We start from the raw sequence: 27,663 nt of genomic DNA on the forward strand, positions 1-27,663 counted from the left end.
GGGCCAAAGCACTCGGGAAAGTGTCAGTGGTGACTCTCGCACCCTATTGTCACTGGTAGCATGGCAGTATATCATGCAAAATCCTAGGATTTGAGAACCTCATGGAACTTCTCCTTAGTAGATGCTACATTACATCTTCTTATCTCAAATGTGGTGCTCTTCATTTTAATGGATTTGTTATAATGATGAAGGAAGGCCAAAATTATTCAGCTGATTTATTCACATAAATTATATTGTTAATAGGCTGATTTAGTCCCTCAACCTTTCAGTGAACATGTTTCATGAATATTGAAAAAGCATCTTTTAAGGGTATATGGCATCATCTGATCTTATACCTATTTAGATGTATCTTAAATTTACAAAAACCTGACTGTGAAACGCATAGTTAAGACTCTTCCCTTCCTTTTGTCTTCAGAGTTTTATTTCTCCTTTTCCGGAAACAGAGAGAAAGCCAACTTGTCTAAAATGAGTAACAGTTCCTCCTCCTCAAGGCCATTAATGTTTATACCCTATTATTTTTCTCATTAGCCAAGATTGCATGCAAATACTATTCTAACCTCTTGTTATTTTATGAGATTACTATAATATTTCTCATATCTCCTCTCTTCTCAAGTTAATACAACACTCCAATTTCACAGATTCAAATATAAGCTAATACGCAGATAGTTAAAGTTTAAAAATATCTCCACAATCAAAACTTACTCTGTTAACATCAATTAGATAAGATAGATAGATGATAACTTTTCATTTGAAAAAAAATCTTTTTAAATGTTATATTTACAAGACTTATCTTAGATATTCATTAATTATTCAACCAATATTGATTGAACATATATTCTCTTGGAGGCAATTTGCTTTACTAATATCCCTTTCATTCCACAAATATCTACCAGATTCTGCTATTAGCCAAGTACCACACTAGATGCTGAGTTTGTGCCTGGCATGGAGCCTGGCCCATAATCTCTACTTGGTTTCATAGAGCTTACATCCTGGTGAAGAAGACGGATCAACAAACATACATAGTTAGAGGAACCCTTCATTATCTGAATCTAATCTGTCCCAGAAAATCCTACTGCATAGCAAGACTTCAGAGAATAGAAGCCTATATCCTGGTACAGCTTTTTTTTTTCTTACAACTTTAAGTTAGTACCTTTCAATCACCTTCACTCTTCAGCCAACCCCTACTCCCTATTATGTTATGGATTTGGGAAATGTAATAATGCATTCTCAGCCCATTCCAAAATCCCACTAGTTCACACCACTAAAATACACTTAAACACTAATATAACTAGCCACCAAGCACTTCAGCAAAAGTAGTTAAAACATCAATGACCTAGTAATTGAACACCTAATGAAGTCAGGTGAGAGATGGTGGTTACTTGGTCTGATGGTGGCAGTAGAGCTGGAGAGAAGGGGAAGGATGGAAGATGTATCTGGGATGGTTCCTGCCCTACAACAGCCTACAGTCCAGTCTCAGAAGACAGTGTGATGTATTGAATACTGATGGACCAAGTAGACATCGTCTGATTCATGTGAAATGTCTCTCTTCAGTCCGCAGGTAGAAGATAGTGAGGGGACTATTCAGTTTGATGGAGAAGGCTATGCATTAGTCAGCCGCCCCATTCGTTGGTACCCCAACATCTCTACTGTCATGTTCAAGTTCAGGACATTTTCTTCAAATGCTCTCCTGATGTACCTTGCCACACGAGACCTGGTAAAGATTTGCACAGCTGATCTTTCATGACTGAAAATATGTTTGCTTCTTTTCTGTAAGGTTCCAGTGCAGTTATCAGTTTTGTTGAATTATCAGTTATTGTTCAAAGGAGTCTGGGATGGCTGTGTAATGTCCAAGAGTGGTGCATAGTGTTTATATATTTCCATCAGTAACTTTAATTACAGATACAATTTAATTTTTATTTTCAGTATAACTCCCTTATAATCCTTTAAGAGAAGCACCCAGGAAAGATTCCCCCGGTATGGAAACGTGCAGCACAAAAACTATTCCTTAGTCTTCTTCTAGAGACCCAAGTCAAAAGGTTGTTCTAAAGAGCCTCATTATTTTTTCCAGGTCAATATTTCTTAGTAAATTCTTTCAGGAAATGTACTCTTTAGTTTGCTTAATATGTTTTCAAAGGAACCCAATTTTACTCCTGTCATAAAAGGATACATCCTAGTAATTTCGTTGTGACCATTTGCACCATAATATCACACCCACAAACATTCACAAAATAGTAACACCAATTCTGTATCCAAAAATGGATTTCAATTACAGATCAACACAGTCAGTAATTTAGCCATAAAGCCCTATTATAAACTCCACAAAGAAAATGAATACTCATATATTTCTCTGTGTATCTAATCACTGGTGTGTTTTTACTCTATTAATAGAAAGATTTCATGAGTGTAGAGCTCACTGATGGGCACATAAAAGTCAGCTATGATCTGGGTTCAGGAATGGCTTCCGTTGTCAGCAATCAAAACCATAATGATGGGAAATGGAAATTATTCACCTTGTCAAGAACTCAAAAACAAGGTGAGTTTCTATAGTAATAATGCACTCAGAGCCTTAATCATGCTATCCAAAGCTCCCACGTACCTAATCATGAGGAAGACCCTGTCTGTTATCTTAGGTACTCACAAATTCTGTGAAAAATTGATACAGTCATTTCTTTGGCTTAGCTTATAGGTGGTTTGGGTTAGACATGACTGATTGAAGAGCCAAATGGTTCTCTGTCATTTTCTTTTGAAACTGAGAGCTTAATTTGAAAGCATGAAACTGTCTTACAACTTGTAAAATTATATCCTGTAGTAGATTTGAAAATCTTGTGTGCTTTCCTTTTCTTCCCATTTTGCCAAGATGTTTCCTTTAGAGTGGCCCACAGGTAGAATTTGTAGCGGGGATAGAGCACAGCTACCAGTTCTTTATTTTTTGAAAATGCCAAACATTTGTGTGTGTGCAAGTTAATAATTAATAATAATGTAACATTTTTATGATTCCAGGACATTTTCAAAACACTTTCACAAACATTATTTCATTTGCTCATGAAGCAGGTATTCTGTTCTGGTTTACAGAAAGGAAAGTGTAGACTCCAACTTATATGTGGTCCCAGACATATATACCTAAGATCTCACAACCAAGACAGAAATCCGAGCCTATTAGGTCTTTGCGGACTGCTATTTTTATCTTAGTATAATTCCGCTAATTCTATGTACGATGGCATTACCAATATCTGCAAATGAAACTTAGATTCTTCTGTTTATATAATTAGACTTCATTCATTTTGAACATGCCAGTGTGACATTTCATGAAAATTTAGGTATAACTTTGCACCATCTTTCATTCCTGCACTTAACGTATATCTGCCAAGAACCAAGTAAATACTCTGCAAGAACTAAGTGAAGTCTATAAGTCCTTGTCTTTATGGAACTTGCAATCTAATGGGGGAGATGGACAAGTCAGTCAATGGTTAGAGAGTAGAAATCTAACTGCCATGTAGAGATCTGTAGAGCAGGCTAGGAATCTCAGAAGAGAGAAACGTCAAAGTCAAACCCAGAGGTCAGCCCCCAAGGAAGCACCCTGAGGCATGAGCAGGGGCTGAGGAGTACTCTGGGTGAAAAGCACCTTTGGACAATTCAGAGAGGTGAACATTGTATGAAAGCCTCAAGGGCTCAGTGAGCATAATACATCATTATACATCTTGTTCCAACTGCTTTTCCTTGGAACAGGAAACCCTGGAGAAACTCCTCAGTTTGGACAAAAACTGGTTTTGCACTCATAAAATAAATTGGAATACTGTTGTCTGTATACATTGTTCCTGAGTAAGTTACATTTGCGTGTTAGAGGCTCAGCACAGTAGTTAAGAAGAATGTTTAACTTTGTTTGATCCAACACTTCCCAGACTTCTTTGATCACCAGAATCCTTCCATGCCATAGTAGCATTGGCTGAACACACTTTGGGAAATGCTTTAGGAACTACGAGTCAATCCATAGGCTAACAGGATGAATGTTGGCAGAAAATTATCAGATGAAGCTGGAGAGAATACAGAGTCAGTTTATAAAGGGCCATATGAGCTAAACTAATGAGTTTAACTCTTCCTGAAATCGATAGGGAACTACTAAGAGTTTTAATCAAGAATGTGACACCATCAGATTTGTGTTTTAGTAAAGTTTCTTTAGCAGCAGACTGGAGGGTAGATGGTGACAATTTCAGATGCTCCTGCAGTCTGCAGGAAAACGAGGGGAGGAGCAAGGAGAAGGGAACCATGAGAATGGATAGGAAAGAATGGAGTTGAAAGATATTAAGCATTTTAAAATTGAGGAGCTTTATGATATACTCAGTGCAGAGAGTAAGATTTTTTAAAAAAGGAGATCAAAAATGATTCCTTTTTTTTTTCCTTAAAATAACAAAGAATATGTCAGTGCCATTTACCAAGCTATTGGATACAGGAAAAATGCAGCATAGTTTTTTAGAAAAGATGCTGAGTTCTATTTTGGATGTGCTGTATTAAAGGTACTCTTAGTATCCTTAGCAACCTAGAGAAGCTGTGTAATTGACAGGCAATTAGTTACGTGTATCTGAGGATTAGCAGAGTTCTGGGGCAGAGATGGATAGCTACAAAGCATCCTCATGTTTTAAATCATTGTACCTTAATAGAGATGAGAAAAACAAAACAGTCATATCTGGAATAAGGTGATCCAAAGCCCTTGAGCAAACAGTAATATTGAAGCAGTATAGTAAAGGAAGAGCCCACAAAGGGAGCTATAAGGAAATAATCAGAGAAAGGAGAAATAAGAAATGGAAATTTTCAGGTTAAACTGGAAGCAGGGTGACCAATTAGGTACAATAGTAGTTCAGACAGATGAATGATGGCTTGAAATAAGAGTTGCAGTGGGACTTGACAGTAAGGAAATGCAAAATGAATCCACATGTGATACCACTATACGGTTACTAGAATGTCTAAAATTAAAAAGACTGAACATACCCAGGGCTGGCAAGGATGTCAAGTAAGTGGAACTCTTATACACTGCTGACGAGGATGTAAATTGGTAGAGCCACACTGGAAAACAGGTTGGCAGTTTCTTCAAAAGTTTAATATAGACCTGTCACATGAAACAACCAATCCACTCCTAGTATTCACCTAAGATATGTGAAAGCACATATCCATACAGAGACTTGTACCAGAAGGTTCATAGCACCTTTATTTGTGATACTCAAAACAACAAAAAATAAACATCCATCAGCAGGTGAATGGATATACAAATTGTTGTACATGCACACAATGGAATAGTATTTAGTGGTTAAAAAAAAATGAACTATTAATTTGCACACAAAATGGATTAATAACAAAATAAGTTTTCTGAGTAAAAGAAGGCAGACAAAAAAGTACATTTATGTGAAATTATATAGAAAACATAAACTAACATATGGTCACAGGAAGCCGATAGAGGATATTTGTTGACTGGGTTTTGTAGGGAGGGACTGGAAGGAAGGATGACAAAAGGAAACTTTTGGGGTGATGGATATGTTCATTTCTTGACTGTGGTCATTTCATGGATGTATAGAGATCTCAAAACTTGTCAAATTGTACATTTTTAAATATGGGCAAATTATACTATGTCAATGTTACTTCGATAAAAGTGTTTTTTTAAAAAAAGGACAGAGGGAGTTCCCTGGTGACCTAGTGGTTAGGATTCCAGGCTTTCACTGCCGTGGCTGGGTTCGATCCCTGGTCGGGGAACTGAGATCTTTCAAGCCGTGCAGCGTGGCCAAAAATAAAATAAAAATTGAAGATTAGAAAAAATAAATTTAAAAAATTTTAAGAAGGACAGCTATTAGAGTTATTTAGGAGATGAAATTAGTAGGGCTGTTGATTGGTAAGATGTGGAATGGTGAGGAGAAAGGATGACTCTAATTTAGGAGGTTGGGTGGGAGTCTTAGTGCCACCAAATAAAATAAATAATACAGATCTGGGAGGAAAAAGAGAACCATTTTAATTTGGAATATCAACTGGGGATGTATATAGTGACTCACCTGTTGAATGTGGATTTTTAGGCAAAAATCAGGTCCAGGCATATATATTTCTGAGTTGTCAACATATGGTAAGTAAATATAAACTTGAGCTACCCCGAGAGCTGAAACCTGACAAGTGGCCAAATGAAAGCACATTAGGGAACATCAGCGTTTCAGAAGTGTTCAAAGAAATAGGTCCTGGGGAAGGAGACTGAGAATGATGTTGGAAAGGCAAGAGAAGCTTGGAGAAGTTGGCATTATGGAAGTCAAAGAAGAAAATTCTAGAAGGATGGAAAATTTACCCTCACATACTGCATAGATATGGATTAAGATAAGGATCAAAGGACCCCATTGGGTTTGGTTGTAGGGAGGGCACTGGATTTTAGCAAGATCAGAATCCATGGAATAGTGGGACAGGAACTCAAGTAAGGCCATTGCTCCTTTTCAGATACCAGATTAGTTGCTTTATTCTCAGCTAGTTTGTAAAAGCCACTGTCCCTTGAAATTCAAATCCACTCCTTCAGGAGGGATTCCCCACCTTCCCTGAGAGACAGTTAGTGGAACCACAGTCACTAATAGAAGTGCTTCCTATCCCCTCAAGTGCATTGATATGGATGCAAGATTGATCATTTAGATTTTCAGTGGACTAAGAGAGAGAAGAAAAGAATTACCAAAGTAAAAACAATTCCTTTATAACAACTCCTTTATAGCATTGATTATAAAATACTTGTTAAGCCCCTACTCTGTGTCTAGTATTTAATAAAACCCTTATTTCCCTGCTTACCCATAAATGATGTCTGAACTCATCAACTCTAAAATTTTATGTTAATGGCTATTCTATAAGGGAAAGAAATAGGGCAAGAAATAAAAGCAAGTATTAGCATTCCATAGCAGAACCCACTTCATTGCTATCACTCATAAAGGATAGGGTAGAGTGCTTCCTTTAAATCAGTAAAAATATGCCATCCTCTGTCTCTCTATCAAAGCTAACACTTGGGCCAGTGAGTTTCAGTTCAATTGTGTTTCTGCTTTTTAATCAGTTTTTCTTAGAATGATTTCTAAAAATGCATATATTCACTCAGGGATAAGAAGGAAAGCTACCTCCAGTCTCTGGCTTGCCTGTGATAGAGAGAGAATCTCATTTTCACAGACACCATTAAAATACATACCAGGTCTGTAGAAAAAAAGGCTATTTTCATGTTCCAGTCAACAGCCCTATATCAAAACTTCTTTGCTGATCTGGATAAGAAAGAATATGTATGAAAAATTTTTTATTTCAGCCACCAGTCTGGTCAAAAAGATATGTGTGTATGAAATTAATATGTGCTAGAAAGTAATTAATTTTTTAAATCTTAACTTGCTGAATATTTTTTTAATTGGGAACTTATTTTTGAGTATTTTTTGTTTGTTTATTTTTACAAAATTCTGCTTTGAGGATTTGAGGTGTTAATAGGTTTAGGTATTTTATTTTGGACATTTTTTATAAGGCAATTATGTTTGGTTTCATTGAAAATACTTCTTTTGAAATGGAAGGACTACAGATTACAATGGAATTTTCAGGTTTGATAGTTCTTTTATTTTTCAAAGAACACTCTTCTAAAAGATGATGAGTTGAGAGAAAATAATGTTCCAGGGTCAAACAAATTTGGGAAATACTTGGTGCTCTGTGTCCCTCTTTTGGAGCATCCCATTACATATTAGCATGTTGAAAGATATGGGCAGCTATAAAATTAAGACATATGTTTAATTTTGCTTAACCCAGTGATTGTCATATTTATTTGACCCAGGAACATCCAAGAAACTAGTGTTCCAAAGAATAAACATTTAGAAATGCCCTTATAATCCATTGGTTCAAGTGGCCATCTTTAGACCCTTACTAATCCAGATCTTATATCAGGCAAAGAGTTAGAGGCCAAATTTGTCATATTAATGAACCAATGCTTCAGTATGCATCAAGGATCCAAAATATATTTAGCAGCTAAAGGCTGGGCCTGGGTAAATGTTATGGTGAGAAAGCACATAATTCAGAAGGAGCCTAGCTTGACTCTTAAGAATGAAGAGGGTAAAATCAATGAGAAAGTGTTCCCATCTGCTCTCTGAACAAAGCAGTTTAAACAGAGAAGAGCCTCTCTTTTTTCCTTTTTCCTTTCTATTTCTGAATTCTTATCCTCATCCTACTGGAAGAAACTTTAGAGACCTGAGAGAAAAGCAGTAAGGCATGAAGACGGTACCTCTCTCAAAACACGCAGCATCCCCCAACTAAAATGTAATTTACAATGGACGTGGATCCCATTATCTTGCAAAACAAACATTCCCATCTCTCCACTTCCATGCACAGCCGCCTTATCAACATCACTCTGTGGATGAGCTTAAACCCCAGTACTTCTGTGGACACTGAAATTTACAGAAGGAACCACAAATTCTGTATATTTCTAATGAATAATCTAATTTCTAATTAGATGTTTATCTTAGCATTAGTTAATTATATTACCCTATTTTCTAACTACCTATCAATATTATGGAAAGCTATGTCAACTGGTTCTCTGCTGTCCATCTACACTTCTTTCTTTTAACTTGATTAGTTTACCTTCACTGGTGTTCAGGCTGTTATTTTCGTGCTTTCTTTGTGGATCGTTTAACAACGTATTTATTGATGTTATTGTCGTTTCTGCAATTATTAAATAGCTGTATATAGTATATGTGCTTGAGAAAGTCAATGTTAATTTGAGAATTAAAGTAAATTTATCTTGAAGGAACAGTGATGACATAGATGTGGTTGGTATTGTGCAAATAAAAAGTGAAACTTCCTCTTTCCTTTGCAGCCAACATATCAATTGTAGATATAGATACTAACCAGGAGGAGAACGTAGCAACTTCATCTCCTGGAAACAACTTCGGTCTTGACTTGAAAGCAGATGACAAAATATATTTTGGTGGTCTGCCAACACTGAGAAATTTGAGGTAATTTGGTGTATATTTAGAGCTAAGGATTAAGTTTTAATTAAATGGCCACTATGCTCACTAGAGTTCTGAAGTTTAATTACAACAGGAATGTCATAACCTTTAGTTGCAGAAAGGCCTAATCTAAAAATTCATGTTGCATGTTACAATAACACCACCAGGATTTAAAAACTAAAGATTAATTTGATATCTTTGTTGAAGAGATGTATGGGAATTACTGTTTCCCTTACAGTCACTGGATGAAAAGAATTATAAAAGTTATTAAAGGTAGAAACTGGAGTTGAATGTAATTGCCCTTCTCCTTGCACATTCACTGGAGATAACGGTGCACTGACATTGCTTAGTGTTCTGAAAATGAGTCAGTGTTCCAGGACACTGTGAGTATAACCTATTTTATGGCTAAGCACAAGCAATGATAATAATTTTGGAACTTTTCCATATGCCTGATGCTAAAGTGGTATTAGTTATTCTCGTGCCCATGTCAACATTTTTTAAAATTTCACGTATGTTTTTTAGAGAGCAGATAGGGAGATATATTTAGCTCGTAGTTTAACTAGTTCAAAAAATTAATAGAAGTAACTAAAAAGTGTCAGAAAATATTTCATGTGGTATTTAATTAGTTTCCTTCTTGTTATAAAACAACCTATAAGAAATACAAGTTATAGAGTATTTGGTGCTCAATAAATGTTAATTAAATCTAATTAGAATGGGATGAATTGATGTGGCTAACCCGTAAGAGTTTACTATAAATACAGACCACCATGTTTTTAATTTTTGTTTTGTTTAGTTTGTTACCTTTTGATGGTTGCAAAAGTCCTGTCTAGGTGTTTCTACTCTAAAAAGACACATTACGATAGGAAGTGTCTCAGAATAACTGAAAAGTACGGTGGTCAATTATTTTCATATTTCTCAAATGAGCAGTGGAAATTCAGTCTCATTTTATGATAGTGAGCATTCAGACAGAGGTTTGCTCCTCTCTGTATCTAAACTCGTAAACCAGGCACCTGTCCAGTTACCAGTCTATCGGGGTATAAGTTGATAAGCTTTAATGGTGCAGATAAACTGGCTCTGCATTCATCTACATGATATTGCATTTGTATTAGGAATATAGATTTAAAGTGTCTGGTCAGAAAAATCACTGCAGATTAAATGTATTTGAATAGTGGCATAGTTATTACTCCAAAGTCCATTTATCCATTCAACAGGTGTTTGATGAGCATCTATTAATACTATGTTTCAGGTACTATTTAAATACTAGGGATCCAGCAAATTGTTCAAGGCTAAGATTTACTTTGCAAGATCACTAACTAAATTCTCTAGGAGTGAACTAAATGTACCCAGAATAAGGCTATCCAAAGGTGGCTTCATTTATCCTTGTGATAATGTAGCTTTAATTACCATAAAGTGATTTTTAGGAATTATCTACAAAAATGTATATGTTAACTTCATTGAGATGGGTTTATGTATTAGTTTGCAGACTACATACCTGATGAGTCTTTACTGCCAAGATATTTTTACTCTCACAGTACAGCATTTCATAATTATAATATTTCTATGGCAGGGCACATTAGTTCAAAACAGCCTTTAGACATATATTTGTGACTAGTCAAGGAGCCATGCATTCATAGTTAGCTGTAGTTTTGCCTCCAAACAGGATCTTAATATGATAAAGTACAAAAGATGTGATGAACATGAATTATTTTTATGTATATTAAGTTCAAATTAAGTTCAAAGAGGCAATAAGCTCTCCTTACAGGCTACTCATGAACACTACAGCATAGCAGCACTTGGGCATTTTCCCATTTGTAAGAATGATAAATATGAGTGCTTTAAATTCAATTCCAAAATTAAAATTTTCCAAGAGAATAGTGTGGGAGATGGTCACCGTTGGACTCTATTTTCACTGTAGTCAAGGGTATATGTCTGTTTTCTTTTCTGTTCGTGTTTTATATTCCTTTCCTTTGTAGATCTCTATGAAATGCTTTCTTTTTTAAAAGATTTATGATTAAGGTTTATTGTTTTACTAAATGAAAATGCAATTATAAGTAAATCATTTTTTTTCTCTTCCCTTTGACCTAGTATGAAAGCAAGGTAAAATTTAAATTTATGCATGCCTTCTTCAAGTGCATGGATTGGGTAAATGTGGCTTCTTAGATAAAGCAGTGATGCAGAAGCAGAGTGACACCTATGCAGCTTTATTCACAGTACATTTGACGAACGAGCAGTGCATTCTGAGATAGTTCTCATGCTGCCCTTTGCTTATAAAAATGCTGCTGCTTCCCCACCATCACTGCAATTTGACTTGTTCACCAGCCGTGATGACAAATTTGCTCTGCTTATTTGTTCAACCGCCCACGCACAGCGCCGCCAGGTGCACACATGCAGTAGCACACGCTAAGGGCAGCTGGACAGGTTTATGGGCGAAATCTAGCTCCGGGGAACAAACTGGTCTCTTGGGTTGAACCTCAGACTCTGGTCTCCCAGGTACCGTACTGTCTGCTGAACAATCAACCTGTGCTCCCAAATGCGTACTACTGCCTGGTTGCTTTTTGCAAGCCTGCAAATATGCAAGCGTTAACATGGCCCTTGCACCTCTTGACAAAGCTGCTTCTTTCTTGCCATGTTTATTTAGAATTTAGCTATGGAGTCGGTATTTCTCTGGAAATACTATATGTGAAACAAGTGTTTGCATTAATGACGAGGAAGCTTGCGGACAGTCATCCTAGCTTCTCAGGAGCATTTCAGTTCCTATTTGTAGGCAGGAGGTTTTAGCATGGACGTTGTAAGCAGCAGGCCCTCTGTAAGTGGCTGATCAAACTCTGGCTAGAGCTACAGCTGAGTGTTTTGGTATTTCAAAACCTAATGGTGCCAAATTTCCCGAAAGGACATAATGAAGCTGAGCTGATCTAAGAAATTTTTAAAGCAAAGGCTAGACTTTTAATACCAGAAACCAGACTATATAGAAATGAAAGTGTGAAAAAAACAATCCAAGTTGTTTAATCACGATACAGTTATAAGACCAATCAAGTGCTGTTTGCTGAGATGGCTGAAAAGCAGAGGTTGGCTTTCAGTGAAAATATATGCTAATAAAACTCTGGAATGACATTGTGTAGCTTTGTAATTTTGTCTCTGAGGCAAACAGAGGAAACAGTGGCCTGTGGTTTTCATTAGGAATCTGATCACCATATGTGATTACTTATACCCTGTGATTTTCATAATGTCGAGCTTGCTAAATCATTGTGTTTTGAAATGATTCTTTGTATTTCCCTGAAACAATGAAGTGTATAACTTGTAGGAGTGATTTATTTTGTGTAGGAGTGATTGATAAGACCTCTGAGAAACTTGTGATAAATCAGTCTTCCTCTAAGCGAACATGGAAGCAAATGAACACTGAGAATGAAGTCCACCCATTTCCTTTACTTTATACGAGAAGAATATAAGCAAGATTCTCACTCTCCAGTTGGCATGTTTTTTGTAATAACCAGCTAATTGAACAGAAGGGGAAGACCTTGGGAACAAGTGGAAATGATCAAAGAAAATAAAACAGTCCCAGAGAGAGAGAAACAAATAGAACAAGTACCCAGCATGACATAAATCACCTGATACACACTCCCAGGGTCTGATTTGCTTTCCTACCTGTTTGTCCTCATGTCATGTGTTTTTTATTAAGACAAAAAAAAGGAATCCTGCCATCATGGAACAGTGAGGAGAGAATTAATCATTATCCAAATAAATATAATATCTTGGTGTTGATTGGACAGTTTTTAGAGTTGCTTATTAACATAAAAAAAAGTGTTACTTTTTCTATTGTTGTTGACCTGCATTATTCAATATGTTAACCACTAGCCACAGTGGCTATTTAAATTTAAAGAAAATTTTTTTAAAAATGGAACTTCCCTGGTGGTCCAGTGGTTAAGACTCCATACTCCCAATGCAGGGAGCACAGGTTTGATCCCAGTTCGGGGAACTAAGACCCTGCATGCCGCACGGTGCCGCCAAATAAATAAATAAATAAATAACAATAAAAATTCAGTTTCTCATTGGCATAAGCTACTTTTCAAGTGCCAGCAGCCATATATGGCTACTAATTACTGATTTGGACAGTGCAGAAAAGAATATTTCCATCATCACAGAAAGTTCTACTGGACAGTGCTGCTATAGATGAAAGAGGTGTCATCACCATTAATATCCTGCTAGCTTATGTTTATTGAGCACTTACTACGTGCTAGCAAGTTTATCCCTTTTTAAGAAGTAGTGAGCAAAAAGTAAACATTCAAGTGTCATTTGGGTACTGAAGCCATTTTCAACCTTATTGGAAAAATTAAATGTATGTTTCGTGACTCTGGTTGCTTTATTTTGTTACTGCTGCAATACAGAATAAGGACTTTAGGGTCAATCTGTAAACTTAATCTTAAAGTATCTTTTTTTTAGACTATGTAATCCAAAAGAATGTTTCTCAGGTTTTATTTGACTTAAAATCTTTAAAGAGAAATATGACATTATCTTATTCTTCAGCTAACCACCCCCCCAAAAAAAGTCTCAATGAAAATATCATCTTTTCAAAATCAATGTTTCCAGATATTTTTTTAATTTTGAGCAAGATTTTATTTAACTTTGTCAGTATGTAGTTTGATTATGCTGTCCCATACAAGTTCTGCCCTTTGTTGGAAAAAAAGAAACACATTTCATTATGCATATGAAGCACTTCATAAGAAGTCAGTTAATTCCTGTACCTTGTATTTAAATGCAATAGGTGAGATTATTTTTTAAAAGGAGAGGAAGAAGAACTACATAAAGACTCCTTGTGCAGGATGGTGCTCATATCCACTTATCCAACCAGTAGCTAATGGAAGCATAGTTTGCTGGGTGCATGTGTGTGCATGTGCACAGTCTGAGAGACGTGCCTGCCTGTGCAGCAATTCGGGAAGCATAGTTTGCTGGATGCATGTGTGCGCATGTGCACAGTCTGAGAGACGTGCCTGCCTGTGCAGCAATTCGGGAAGCATAGTTTGCTGGGTGCGTGTGTGCACAGTCTGAGAGACGTGCCTGTCTGTGCAGTAATTTGGGAAGCATAGTTTGCTGGGTGCATGTGTGTGCGTGTGCACAGTCTGAGAGACGTGCCTGTCTGTGCAGCAATTTGGGAAGCATAGTTTGCTGGGTGCGTGTGTGCACGTGTGCACAGTCTGAGAGATTTGCCTGCCTGTGCAGCAATTTGGGAAGCATAGTTTGCTGGGTGCATGTGTGTGCGTGTGCACAGTCTGAGAGGCGTGCCTGCCTGTGCAGCACTTTGCTCCATGTGGCTTTCATCCACTAGGCACACACACTATACCGCCATTGCCCTAATGATACTGCTTTTGTTTTCCATTTAACTTTTCAACAGGCCGGAAGTAAATTTGAAGAAATATTCTGGCTGCCTCAGAGATATTGAAATTTCAAGAACTCCATATAATATACTTAGCAGCCCTGATTATGTTGGTGTTACCAAAGGATGTTCACTGGAGGTTGGTCTCTTCTTAATGACTTCCTAAATACATTCATATCGGATTTCACTTACTTAGGTTGGGTCTATTACAGGGACCAGTCCTTGTTAATATATTTTAAATTCCTACTGACCCTAGTCTTAGCTATGCATAAATGATAAAGCAAGATGGAAGTACTTCTATAAGTTTTCATGATCAACTGAACTTAGGAGAACAGTATTATAGAGACCCCAAATTGTGAACAAGTTTCCCACACGTACAGCACTTCATAGCATGTATTTTTAATATTAATCCCTTTTCTGGTTCCTTCTTCCTTTCCCACACTACTTATCTCTTTTCCTCATTTTTGTCATCTATATTAGATTTAGTTTATCTTCATGTATTTTATATAGCTTTATTAGTAGCCTTAAATTATTTTTCTGAAATGTGTTAGGAGTTTACACAAATAGCAAGTAATAGTTCACACCATGATCATTAGTGCATAGAATCTTGTTCACAGCTTAGAAGTCAAACCTCCTTTTCTTTGAAAATGGCACATAGTGGGAACCATCTACAAAGACTTGGCTTTGACGGGACTGCAAAGTACCCTGTTATCAGGTATCTGCAGTATCTTTTCTTTATTGCCAAAGCAGCCCAGAAGCTTCCTGATACCACTTGACTATTTTGCACTGACTCTTCAGTAGAGGCTGGTCCATAGGAGAGAGGAACACAGGTCACAGCGCTGCTCTTATTATATCTGTAAACAAGATCCAACAGTCATCAGCAAATATTAGTAAAAGTTTTATGGGAATTCTAAAAGTGATGAGTTTGTTTTAAAAAGAAAATGTTAAATATATCATACTTACAAATTTTTAATTACCCTGATGTGACACAACTATTCATTTTAGCTGCTTCCTCCAATTAAGATTATGTTAAAGCATTGTGATAGGAGATGAAGGGATTTGGGGAAAAAGAAAAAGTAAATCACCACTGAGCCGTGAGGTTAAAGACTGAAACAGAACTTTCAGGGTCTTCACTGTGCCTAGTTACAGTCTCCAAGTTGGAATTAGCCATAGACATCCACCCTGAGAAGCTTGGGAATGAGGAAAAAGGAAGTACATACAGAATCAAATCTCTAAGAATCCATACTAGCCTCTTTTTACTCAGAGTTTTAATCTTCCAAAGCCTAACTCTCATCCACATGCAAAAGATATATGCATGAGGATAGAAAACTGTCCAGAAAATGGATAGCCTGTATGCGTGGAAATGATAATTCTGTAAAGGCACTTTTCAATAACTGGGAATTGTTTGCAACTAAAATATGATGCAGAAAGTTCAATATTTGATAAATATTGAAAAGTCTGCACAGTAGTTTTATCTGAAGTATCCAAAATTCTGTGATTTGAAAATTGGAATCAAAAACAGATTATACATTTTTACAACACATTTAACTGGGCCTGAAACACTGTGGAGGAAAATAACCTGCATTAAAGGATCCCTTGTTTTCACTCCAGCCAAATCCAGGACTTTTTAAATGAATGTTTTAAGCACTCTAAATGCCCGACTCCATGGCCATGCTTAAATAAGTCCTAGCACATTCATACAATGGAATGACCTCCTGCCATTATAAGTGATGATGAGATCTGTGTTTACTGACAGAGAGATATCCTCCACATGTGAAGTGAGAAAGAGAAGTTACAAATGAACGTGCCTGTCATGATTCAGTTTAAATATAGACAGAAGGAGAGAGGAAGAGGGCAGGTATAAAAGATAAAGTGAGTGAATGAAAACATGCATGCATGCATGCGTGAATGAATGGATTAGAAAAAGCTATATGCTTCTACACAGCTTTGGAATGGGGGTGATTTTTACTTTCTCCCTTTTGCACTTTGTTACCGTTTAAAATGTTACTGTTTTAATTTTATTATCAGCAAGGACAATGATACTACTTTCATTTTGAGAAGAAAACCAGACTAAGAAATATTTGGTTTATTTATTTTTAAGATATAGATTGTATCTGATTTTTTTAAAATTCTGCTAGAGTGTCTTTATATGCTTGAGAGCAGCAAACATCTTTACCTTGGGCTCTTCACTGAGGAAGAATGCAGACAGAGACCATGGTCAGACTCAGCTATAAAACATAAGCAGTTAGTTGGTAGGTGTTATTCCAGGGATCAGTTAGAGAGTTTTCAAGGGAGACTTAGCAAGACAGATTTAAACCAAAAGAAAATGTTACCTGTCAGTGATAACCTTTTATATTTCAAATCAAAAGTTCTAGAATAAAAGCAGAGGCCCAAATTTTTATTTTAACTCAGACTGCTCAGAAAATTCAGTTACAGCTAGAAATAATATTTCTTTGGTTGCTCTTAAGCTCTCCATGTAACTGTGGGTTTTTATGTGTTCTAAAATGACACTGTATTTCATAGTAACGTTGAGTGCATTGAGGAGGATGAGTGAGATGGAGAAATTAATTTAAATGTTCATTTCTAATGCTTTCTTCCCTTCTTTCCTTTTACCCAAAGAACGTTTACACAGTTAGCTTCCCGAAGCCTGGTTTTGTAGAGCTGTCCCCTGTGCCTATTGATGTAGGAACAGAAATCAACCTGTCCTTCAGCACCAAGAATGAGTCTGGTATTATTCTCTTGGGAAGTGGAGGGACACCAGCGCCACCTAGGAGAAAACGAAGGCAAACTGGACAGGTACCCTCACACCTAGCTAATAATGCATTTTCCCTAATGCTTATATAAAATGATTATTTTATAGAGACTCAGGTGAAGCATTTACAGTTTATAAATTGTTTTTATATTTTTTGATTTGCATCATTTATTTCCACTATCATCTTCTTAGGACAATTATCTCCACTAGGATTTTCCTGTTGGTCAGTTCTAGGTGCAGACACACCTGTATTTACATCCATATTTCATATGGGTTTTGCATATATAAAGAGAGAAAGCTTAAAATACATTCACATTGTGTTAATCTTCTCTCTAAATCCAATTTCCTACCAGATCTGTAGATAACCAGATGGAGTCCCTTAAATTTAAATTTAAATTTTAATTTTTTTAGGATCAGCTTCCCATTTTCACTAGCTAATGTGATGCAGTCTGTTGGAGCCTAACCTGCTGCACCCTCTCTGGACAGAGAGAAGGCAGAGAATGGACCTGGGCAGGAGAAGGTGAAGAGAACACAACCAACACAGGCATGGACACTAGTGACATTAAAATAAAGCCTACACAGTGTCTGTTTTGTAGGGCTGTGAGCTTTAGTTTTCATACCCCCTAGCCATTTGATTCTGTTAAAAGCTGTCTCTTAGTTGTCCTGATCTAGGCACCATAACTCTTTACTGCATGGATATTCCTCCAATACTTTCAGTCACATTTTTAAAGATATACATTTTTCCATTTAATCTCATTTTTTCTCAGTGAAAGCATTCTTAGGAATTACCAGTATGCCATGGCCAAAGCACAGAGTGCTTTACAAATATAGCCTTAAATATGCATGCATTCTTGTAAATCAGGTTGTGTTGTTTGTAATTATATGTTTTTTAAAATCACTTTTAGCATTTAAAATTTAGTAATGGGTAGTCATATAATAATACCATTTTCTTCCCCCACAAAAAAAATAAACACTAAACAAAATATGGTTGACCCTTGAACAACACAAGTTTGAAGTGCACAGGTCCAGATATGCACGGTTTTTATTCAATAGTAAATATAACAGTACCACACGATCCGAGGTTGGTTGAAACTGAGGATGCAGAACATCTGATATGGAGGAACTGCGTATAAGGAGGGCTGACTATAATTTATACTCAGATTTTTGACTGTGCGGAGGGTCAGCGCCCCGTGTTGTTCAAAGGTCAGCTGTATTGGCAAATAAAATTCAAAGATGCATTACCGTGAGTAATTTGCAATATCTCAGGAATACAAAGGTGGCTTGATATTAGAAAATCTAAAATCATATAATCATTTTGATAAATGCAGAGAAAACTTTTGGTAAAACTTAACAACCATTCCTGATTAAAAACAACAACAAAAAAAGACTTGATAAACTAAGAACAGGATGGGGCTTCTTGATAGGAAAACATTATAAACATTTTCTATGAAATCAAGCCCAAGAAAAGATGAATATTATCACTGTATCAGTCTTAGCCAATACAATAACAAAAGAACAAGTAAATATAGTACAAGAACAAGTATATAATTTAAGAATAAATATAACAAAACAAATGTAAGGCCTATATGGAAAAAATTACAAAGCTTATTGAAAAATTACATCAGACTACTTATTAAAGTCAACATGCTAATGGAAAGACTCAGTGTTAAAAATATATCAGTTCTCCACAAAGTGATATGTAGATTCACCTTCAATGAAAATACCCTTATCTTTTTGTAAATCAGGACAAGCTAATTCTAAAATTTATATCAAAGATCGAAAGCTCAAGAAACTCCTGAAATAGAAGAATAAGTTGGTGGACTGTCCTAGCAGATATCAGCACATTAGAAGCTAGAGTTTTGAACCATGGGAGTATGGTGTTAATTCATGGATAACTCTGTGTCAGTGGAACAGAATAGAGAGCCAAGTATAGATGGAAACAACATTTGGCAATAGGTGGCATTGCACATCACTAGGGAAAAAGTGGCCCTTTCAGTGAATGATTCTGGGGCAATTGGTTATCCATACAGAAAAAAATGAACTAATTTCTACTTCATGCCAGACAGAAAAATAAATTTCCAATGAATTAAAGCCTTACATATGAAAGGAAAAAAGTTTTAAAAGTTTAGAAGAAAATATAAAAGGATAACCTTTGACCTTAGGGAAGAAAAGGATTTCTTTGGGAAGAAAAAAAAACAAAAAATATTTTTTGAAGAGTAGAGGGAGAAAAAGTGGTATTTTATCTCATTTTTTACTATGCATAAGCACTGAATAAATATAAAATATAACTTCTCTTAAAGCCTTTATGTTTTAATCATAAAAATTAAATTATTTTCTCACTGCTACAAATGATAAGCTAGTTATAATAAGAGGGCCAGATCAAACATTCTGAAATAGGTTTCACTAAAGGATATGTGTTTCCTAGGTCACAGTCAAATAATTGAGCACCAGCCTTCGTTTCCAGATTTCTCCTCATCAGAACTAAATAAATGGACTTGAGTCATCAGCTTTCAGGATAGTTCTTAAAATAAAACATGTTCCCATTCAAACAATTAAAATGAGAAAATATTAAGCACTATAGTACACAGTAAATTAGAAATAACATGTTAATGTTTCAACATTTTAATGATAATGAGTATCTAGTTTTCAAAATCTCATTGTCAATGCTATCTGAAAGAGGAAACAATGTTAAGCAGTTCATGTCTGTCGTAGAATCAATACTGGTTAAATGACATACTTTATTTTTCAAAGCTACCAGTTTTGATACCCATAGGGTCATTTGTGATTATGTTCTGCTAAAGGGGTTTGAGAACTCAGTCAGCTAAAAAAATTATAATTGAGTAGATGGCAGCTGCCCCTTTTGATGAATGGCAAGCACTAATCCAGATCCTCTGGCCATTTTGTGGTGGACACGACGCGGCACAGACGATTTTGTAAGTTATTGGAGACGTTATGATGTTTGAATGAAACCATCTCCACTACCTCAGGTGACTCGCAGAGGATCAAGTGATCACCGTGTATCAGGTGCCACCCCCCTGCTCCACAAGAAAGGGAGCAAGCGTGGCGTCAGCTTTGGGGACAAGGACTGCATTCAAGCTCCCTGGGGTTCATAAACTGATCTCAAAACCATACTGTTTCTATAGTAACAGTGGCAAAAAGAAAGCAGTCCTGTTTGTGGATGAAAAATTGTCTTCCTTCTTTCTAAATGTGGGAGACAAGTTACATGTGGATAGCAATCTATTCCACCAGCCCTGAGAACGAATTGAAATCTAAACACTCAGAATGCCGTGAGGTTGGGAGTCAGACCTCATTCCCAGAAGCTAGCTGTCTGTTTGTGAATACAAGGGAGAGGGATTTTATTGACACTCTTTATTTCCTGATGGGATTTGTGAGTTAGAAGCCCAGTGCCAGCACAACTGTTCCTTTCAGCATTGCAGATCTGCTTTGCAGAGACTGCTATGTTACTATCTCCACTTGCCACATCATCTAACAAGCAAAAATGGTAAATGATTAAAAAGCTATTTCCAGCTGCTTTAAATACTCTTTTTAAGAAAATACTGAGTCTTAACTTCTCAGGTAAGATCTCAGAGCGGATGAATACGCAGTTCTGTCAGGGAACTAAGCTAAGTCATAGATGAGACTCCTCTTTAATCTTCAATGACCATTTGCTATTGCAGGCCTATTATGCGATATTCCTGAACAAGGGTCGTCTGGAAGTGCATCTCTCCACAGGGGCACGAACAATGAGGAAAATTGCCGTCAAACCAGAGCCGAGTCTGTTTCACGACGGGAGAGAACATTCTGTTCATGTAGAGAGAACTAGAGGGTAACAATAGTCCTAACGACTGACTGTACTGTCATAACTAACGCGAACTCCTTTGCTCGCCTTAGTCCTTTACTGGACCTTTGTGTGTATGGACATACGATGCATTGCAAAACTATCAAGTAGTTTAATTTCATCTTCTTTATATTTCATACTTCGGGAACCTCATTTCCCTTGACCCTTAGGAGTTTTGTTCGTAACGTTTTTATGCTAGGTGGTTCTCCTCTCCACCTTTGGAAAAACCAAATGCATCTTCTGAAGCATAGATGAGAAAACTCCCTCCTCACCTCTCGAATACTCTCTCCTCAAGCAGGGCATGCGCGTGGTGAAACGCACAGAACAGCTCCGCTGGAGCCGCCAGCCTTTGACAGCTGCTGTTTCATTCAGGTTCCAAAGCAGTTATGGCGGCTGCTTAAAAATCTGTCACAGATACAGAGCGCGGCCCGCGGCTGCAGGACCCACGGAGCACGGTTCTGCGCATGCCTCGGCCCCGGCCCTTACCCCCGCACCCACCGCCAAGGTGTGCTGGGTCCCTGCGGGACGGCTCCGTGAGGGAACAGAGTTGAGAGAGGGAAGGGAGAAGGCTGCTGTCCTGCCATCCGTGCATGGTGGCTGCCTTTCTGCTGATCCACCAGAGCACCTGCTTCCCAGCCCTGAGTCAGGGAATTGCTTATTAGTGTTATAAGCTGATTTCTCATTTCTTCAGAATGCTACAGTACTTCATACTTACTTTATTGGGGAAGTCATTTGGTTTTTTTTCCATAAAAATGTTGTATGACAACTCAGAGAGGTAATGAGCTTAGAACAATTAGAGAAAAAGAAAACAGAAACCCAGAGACTTCAGACCTCCAGATCCACAATCCATTTTATTAGACTGAAGAAATAGAAGAGAACTGGAAAGCAAATCTGATGAAACCTCAAAACACAGAGAATACTTTTAAACACAACAACAGTATGAATGTGTAGCAAAAGTTCAAGTAAGCAGATGTTATTCTGTACTTAAAGACCTCCATTTTCTAATCATCCTCTTATGTGGATAACAGTTTAAATAAGTAATAAGAATGCCTTTTCTTCTACGTAAGTGATGAAGCTCTCCTTGGTTCATGTTTTTCTATTACATAGAGCATTAGGTTGTGGGATGAATTGATACTAAGCCTTCTTGCAGATATCTTCTAACTGAGATGTTTAGAAACCATGATTAAGACAAATGAGGGATCAGTATTTGGACTAACTAAGAACTTTTACTAATCTTATAGGCACATATTGCAGTCATGGTCTCTGAAGAGAAATGCAAACTGAATTTTCTCATTTGGATCTTAGGGAATGCTCTAGAATACTGATTTTACATGTCTTCTAGACTAGATTTCAGGTCCTTTGCCAAATGTTAGTCCTTCTCATTGTAGGAAAGACTTTCTAAAGTCTTTAAATTTTAAATAACTTCAGGAAGCAAATGCAGATCTGACAAATATAGTTGACAAAAAAAATCACCCAAATATGTTATTTTGTAGAGAAAGAATTCTGACATTCTCAAGTGCATTATGATGTTATGCTAAGGTGTCCTTTTAACAGGTGTGTCTCTTCAAGAAGGGTATTTATTATGCCAGCTTCACAGCTGTTGGCCATCAATCCAACCTTTATTTGATTAAGCTCAGTGTATAGTGCATCCCCTGAAAACTGGTCATTCAGTTAATTGGCCATATAAACAAACAGTTTTACTATTGGCTGTTAATTAAAGGATAATGTATTGGACATATTAGTGGGTTGTCACTGCAGTCTGTGGCAAAGCAAGAACTCATTTGCACCATAATGTCTCATTCAGCACTCTGAGGTCAAAAAACAATCATCACCTATCCTTTAGGCGAGCACTTCAATTAGCTGATTAACTAGAGATCACTAATGACCCTAAGAACGTCTCCCAGAAACATATTTTAATGCTTCATATCAATTCTATGGCATGCTGTGTGTCAAATACTAAACAAAGATTGTCCTTTAGTCATTCTAAACGTATGTGAGATCTGTATTAATATCATCACAGATGAGGATATATTAACTAATTTGCCAAAAATCACATAGGTAGTAAATAACAGAGGCAGGATTTAAACCCAGATATACTTGACTTTAACACCCCCATCTGTGCTCACCCGCTATTTATTCTTACCCTTTTTGTGACCTCAGAGATTTGTATTACTTCATGTTGATTATGATACTCCTGTTAACTTGGAAATATTTGCTTTCTTCCAACACTATTTAGACCATAAATGTCAACTGTTATTTCTTTTCTTAAAACTCTGGATAAGATGGCAATTTTAATACCATTAATACCACCTCATAATAGAGAGGCAAACTTTTCAATATTACTCTTGCCCTTTTCTCTCCCTCTGCCTCTCTTTACCCGTCCTCCCACATTCTCTCTCCTTTTCTACCCCTTCCTCTGCAAAAATTCCACTCCCTTCACTTTGGTATCTAATTTCCTAGTACTCCAGTGACCTCTGCCTTTTATAACTGCTTGGCCCTCTGATCTTCCACCTGGAGTCCACCTCAGTGGCCAGTAGTTCTAACTGGACGAAAACAGTAAACCCTAAGGCCTGGAGTAGACGTTTAGGCAAGTAGGTATTCTCCTACGTGAAAGCATTCTACACACAGGTACAGAATTAGGCTAAAGACCACACAGTTGTAGCGAATATTTCAGGAGTAACTTGAGGTTTCCAGAAAGGGATCATGGTTTGGACAGTGCAACCCAAATATTTCTTTCTTACCATCAACTTAAAAAATTTCAGATTTTGTTTCTCATGTAAACTGCAAATATCAGGGCACTTCTCTTAATATCTTTTACCATGTACGCAGTTCATTTGGTGGTGGTTTGAAAAAAATCTTAGATCAATATTCCATACAAATAAATAGAATTTAAGTAATAAAATATTTAATTATAAAACTTCAAGAATCAACTATTGAAATTTTAAGGAAATTCAGCTGACCTATCACAATACTAGTAGTAATGTAATGATTCTTATAATGCTTTTTGCACATAGTAGGTCCACAGTAAAGAGTTTTTGAATAAATACTTTTTAAAAAGGAAATGCACCAGAATCAGAGAGGACATGTAGGTAATATCCCTATTTACAAAGAACTAAATAAATGACCTAGATTTGATGCTCCTAGGATGTAAAATACAAACTGGATTCAGCTATAGTCTTCTAGCAATGCCCTTATTAAGTAATACAGACTCAGCGCAATGCCTTAGTTAATGCTTTCCATGGTTCGAAATAGGTGTTCTTATCCTCATTTTATAAATGAATGAAATGAGACTGAGCAAGATTAAGTAACTGGCCCAAGGTCACACAGCTAGTAAGCTTCCATACTAGTGCTTACTTCCAGTCTCTTCCTTCTGAAAGCTCAGGCTCATTCTACATCTCCACCCTATGATCCAGGAAGAAAGGACCATTGCTATGGTCCTTGGCCCAGAGTCTGGCAAAACATCAATGTATCATTTCCCCTATTTTGCCTTTGAAACTAAACCCAACCTGCTCCCTCTACACCTCCTGAATAATGGCCTTTTGAGCCACAACAATATCTATTCTTTGTCTTATTCTCTTACATTTGAATTGTCCCAAAGTGGGCCAGTTGTTCAGTGCCATTTCAGAGCATCTTTGCCCTAGTTTATTGTTTCTAATTTGACATGTGGTTTTTCTTCTTTCTAAAATCAAGTAAAATGGCATTTTAGAACTGAGTTTTCCACCTAAGTACTTAGGGTTTTCTCCCCAGATGTGAAATAAGTTTTCAGCAATCCATTCATGATCCTCGGGCTATTGACTAACACTTATGACTAAGAGCCCCATGCTGACTACTGGGACTAAAGTTTAAAACCTGCTTCTAGAACAAAAGAGAAAATGCCTTTGGTCATTTTCATCAGCAGAATTCTTTGTCTCCTGATTCTGTGCCTCAGGATCCACAGAGTGAATAAGTAGCATGAGGTGTTCAATTAGTAATGTGTGAGTTCTCTCTCATAAGCAAATTAGGGAAATCAATGAATCAGCCACTAAGGAAAATCATTGCCGAGAACAGTTAGCATGGTACTCTGGCCTGCCTCTTCTATTCAAAAGCCAGCAGCTACGTTCTTTATAAAACATCCTGTAAGTGTGTGCTGTTGATTCCTGCAATCTAAGCTCTGGGAGTACAGTTTGTTCCCTAGCAAGGAGATAAGAGCTAGCACAAAGCAAGAAAGAAAGAGCGAAACAAAACGTGACCCCATGCTGTGCTAAACCGACTGAACCTCCTGCGCTTAGACATTACTACCCCTTACAGAAGCCTCTGCTCCACAGGCTCACGTGTAAGGCCGCTGTTGTCAACCACCACCAGAGGCTAGTGTTGCAGCTGCACCATTGCCTTGTTTCCAGAAACTCTCAAGGAGAGTTTACAAGGGAGGCAGAGGGATGAGATCCTGAGAAACAGTACTGTGTGCTTAGTGTCGAATCCCTAATCGTCAAACTTGGCTGTCTTAGAAGCTTCAGGAAGGAGGGGTGCGGGGTGGCAGGAAAGAGTTGGATTTCTGGTTGTGTTGGACGTTGTGTGTTTTATACTTGTTTATTTTCAATGTTTTATCAGCATCTTTACTGTTCAAGTGGATGAAGACAGAAGGCATGTGCAAAATCTGACAGTAGAACAGGCGATAGAAGTTAAAAAGCTTTTCGTCGGGGGTGCTCCACCTGAATTTCAACCTTCCCCGCTCAGAAATATTCCTCCTTTTGAAGGCTGCATATGGAACCTCGTTATAAACTCTGTGTAAGTGAATCTCCTTGTTACTAATTTTTTTTTTTTTTTTGGTATGAGCATCACTGTTGCATCTACACTATCTAAAACCATAGGGGGAAGGAAACAGTGAAGATCTTCAGGTTAGATTTTTTTTTTTTTAATTGCACTGATGACCTTTAAAATGGGAAAGGGGAAATTTGATGTCATGGTAAGGAAGCAGGACAATGAAAAATAGGAGAAAGTATTGAATTTTAATTATATTCCCATAGCCCTATGGACTTTGCACAGCCTGTATCCTTCAAAAATGCAGACATCGGTCGCTGTGCCCATCAGAAACCACCTGAGGATGAAGATGGAGCAGTTCCAGCTGAAACAGTTATCCAGCCAGAGGCAGTTCCCACCCCAGCCGTACCTGCACCCACCCCAGTTCTGGCATATGTAAGTGTTTATATCCCGTTGCTTTCTCATTTTAACGCTGTGTTTTTAGTCATTTTCAGAATGAAGGTTATTCAGGATATCTAGTATACTCTACTGCTAGAATTAGAGGAAGGGTCACTGTAAGGAACGGCACCAAGAAACGGAGGAGAGCTTAAACAAGCTTTATTTGGGAATGCTCCTGGGCGAGGTTCACTGGTCCGAGAGAAAGGGGCCAGAGAAGTCGCGCCCGAATGCGGGCGCGAACAAAATTTATAGGGGTGGACGCAGGGGAGGCGCTTGCTGTATGAAGCAGCCCTTTTCTGGTAATCTCTCGGGTGTTGTGGCAATGTCAGGTGTCGGTTACATCAGGCTCAGAGCCGTTGGTTCCGCCCCTCGGGGAGCGGGAAGACCGGGGCCGAGTGGTGTGGCAATGTCAGGTGGCGGTTGCATCAGCCACTTTGGCGGGGGTTCCGTCTGGCTCCCTGGGCCCTTCCCCGGACCTGCTGGCCTTACAGTCACCTGTCTATGAAAACCTTTTCTCCTTACATCTTCCTTGGATTACTTTCTTTTATATATCTATTCTCCTTTAATTTTCCTGTTTATAAAATGGCACATGTTTTCAGTTGAAAAGTTAGCACAGAAATGTCTACAGAATCAAGAATAAAACCCACCTACCATAGCACCACACAGAGGCAACCATATTGATTTTCAGCCCCTTTTATTTGCATTTTGCATAGTAGATCGCATATCATGCATACAATTTGGTATTCTATTTTTTAAAACCAGTAATACATAATTAAAATTGTTTCTAAACATTATGCAAATGTGCGTATCTAATATGATTACACGTATATGTGTTTGTGTGACAGAGAGACACACACAGAATATTTCATAGCACTGGAGGTAGTATATCCTTGATTAGAGCGTGGGTTCCAGAGTCAGCCTGCCTGGGTTCAAATCCCAGCACTCTAACCTACCATCTGTATGAATGTGGGAAAGCTACTCGGCTAATCTATTCCCCAGTTTCCTCATCTGTACAATGAATATACTAACAACACATATATCAGAGTCATTATGAGGATTTTAAAAAATGCTTGTTAAACCCCTAGCATATACTAAGCATTTAGTAAATGGCATAATTACTATAAAGTAATGATCATAATGACTGTTTTTAACAATTTCTATCCAATATTATTGTAATTTTCCCAACAGCTGTGTAAAATATATACCTATATACCATCATCCCATTTTTAGTTGAGTTAATAAGAATTAGCTAGCCTAAGTAATACACCCAGACACGGCCAGTGAGTGACAGGATAGGAATTTTGATCCAGTGGGTCTGATTATACAATCTGGTCCCTTATCACTGCAACACTTTGTGAAGCCAAATAATCATCTTTTAGGAAAACCGGCCATTTATTCCAAGCATCATTTCTTCCTCTGTAAAATGTGGGTATTACACCTACCTTGCCTGCCGATGGGATTATTGTAAGAATCAAATGAGGTAATGCACGTGGAACTTCTTTGAAAAGTGAAGGAAGCACACACACATAGATACTGTGAGGAATCCCTGCATTTACTAAGTAAC

The 27,663-nt window shown here is 37.4% G+C and overlaps 1 protein-coding gene across 1 annotated transcript in view; it reads left to right on the forward strand.

The window, feature by feature from the left end:
• LAMA2 (laminin subunit alpha 2) overlaps positions 1–27,663 on the forward strand; it is a 602,802-nt gene that overhangs the window by 549,107 nt on the left and 26,032 nt on the right. Inside the window, exons 49-56 of the mRNA XM_079939315.1 lie at positions 1,552–1,714; positions 2,389–2,533; positions 8,834–8,972; positions 14,353–14,473; positions 16,954–17,130; positions 20,764–20,912; positions 25,512–25,688; positions 25,928–26,096. Coding sequence (XP_079795441.1) covers positions 1,552–1,714; positions 2,389–2,533; positions 8,834–8,972; positions 14,353–14,473; positions 16,954–17,130; positions 20,764–20,912; positions 25,512–25,688; positions 25,928–26,096 — 1,240 coding nt within the window. The remainder of the gene's footprint in view (positions 1–1,551; positions 1,715–2,388; positions 2,534–8,833; positions 8,973–14,352; positions 14,474–16,953; positions 17,131–20,763; positions 20,913–25,511; positions 25,689–25,927; positions 26,097–27,663) is intronic.

The sequence above is a fragment of the Stenella coeruleoalba genome (assembly GCF_951394435.1).
Source record: "Stenella coeruleoalba genome assembly, chromosome: 12".
Classification (NCBI taxonomy): Eukaryota; Metazoa; Chordata; class Mammalia; order Artiodactyla; family Delphinidae; genus Stenella; species Stenella coeruleoalba.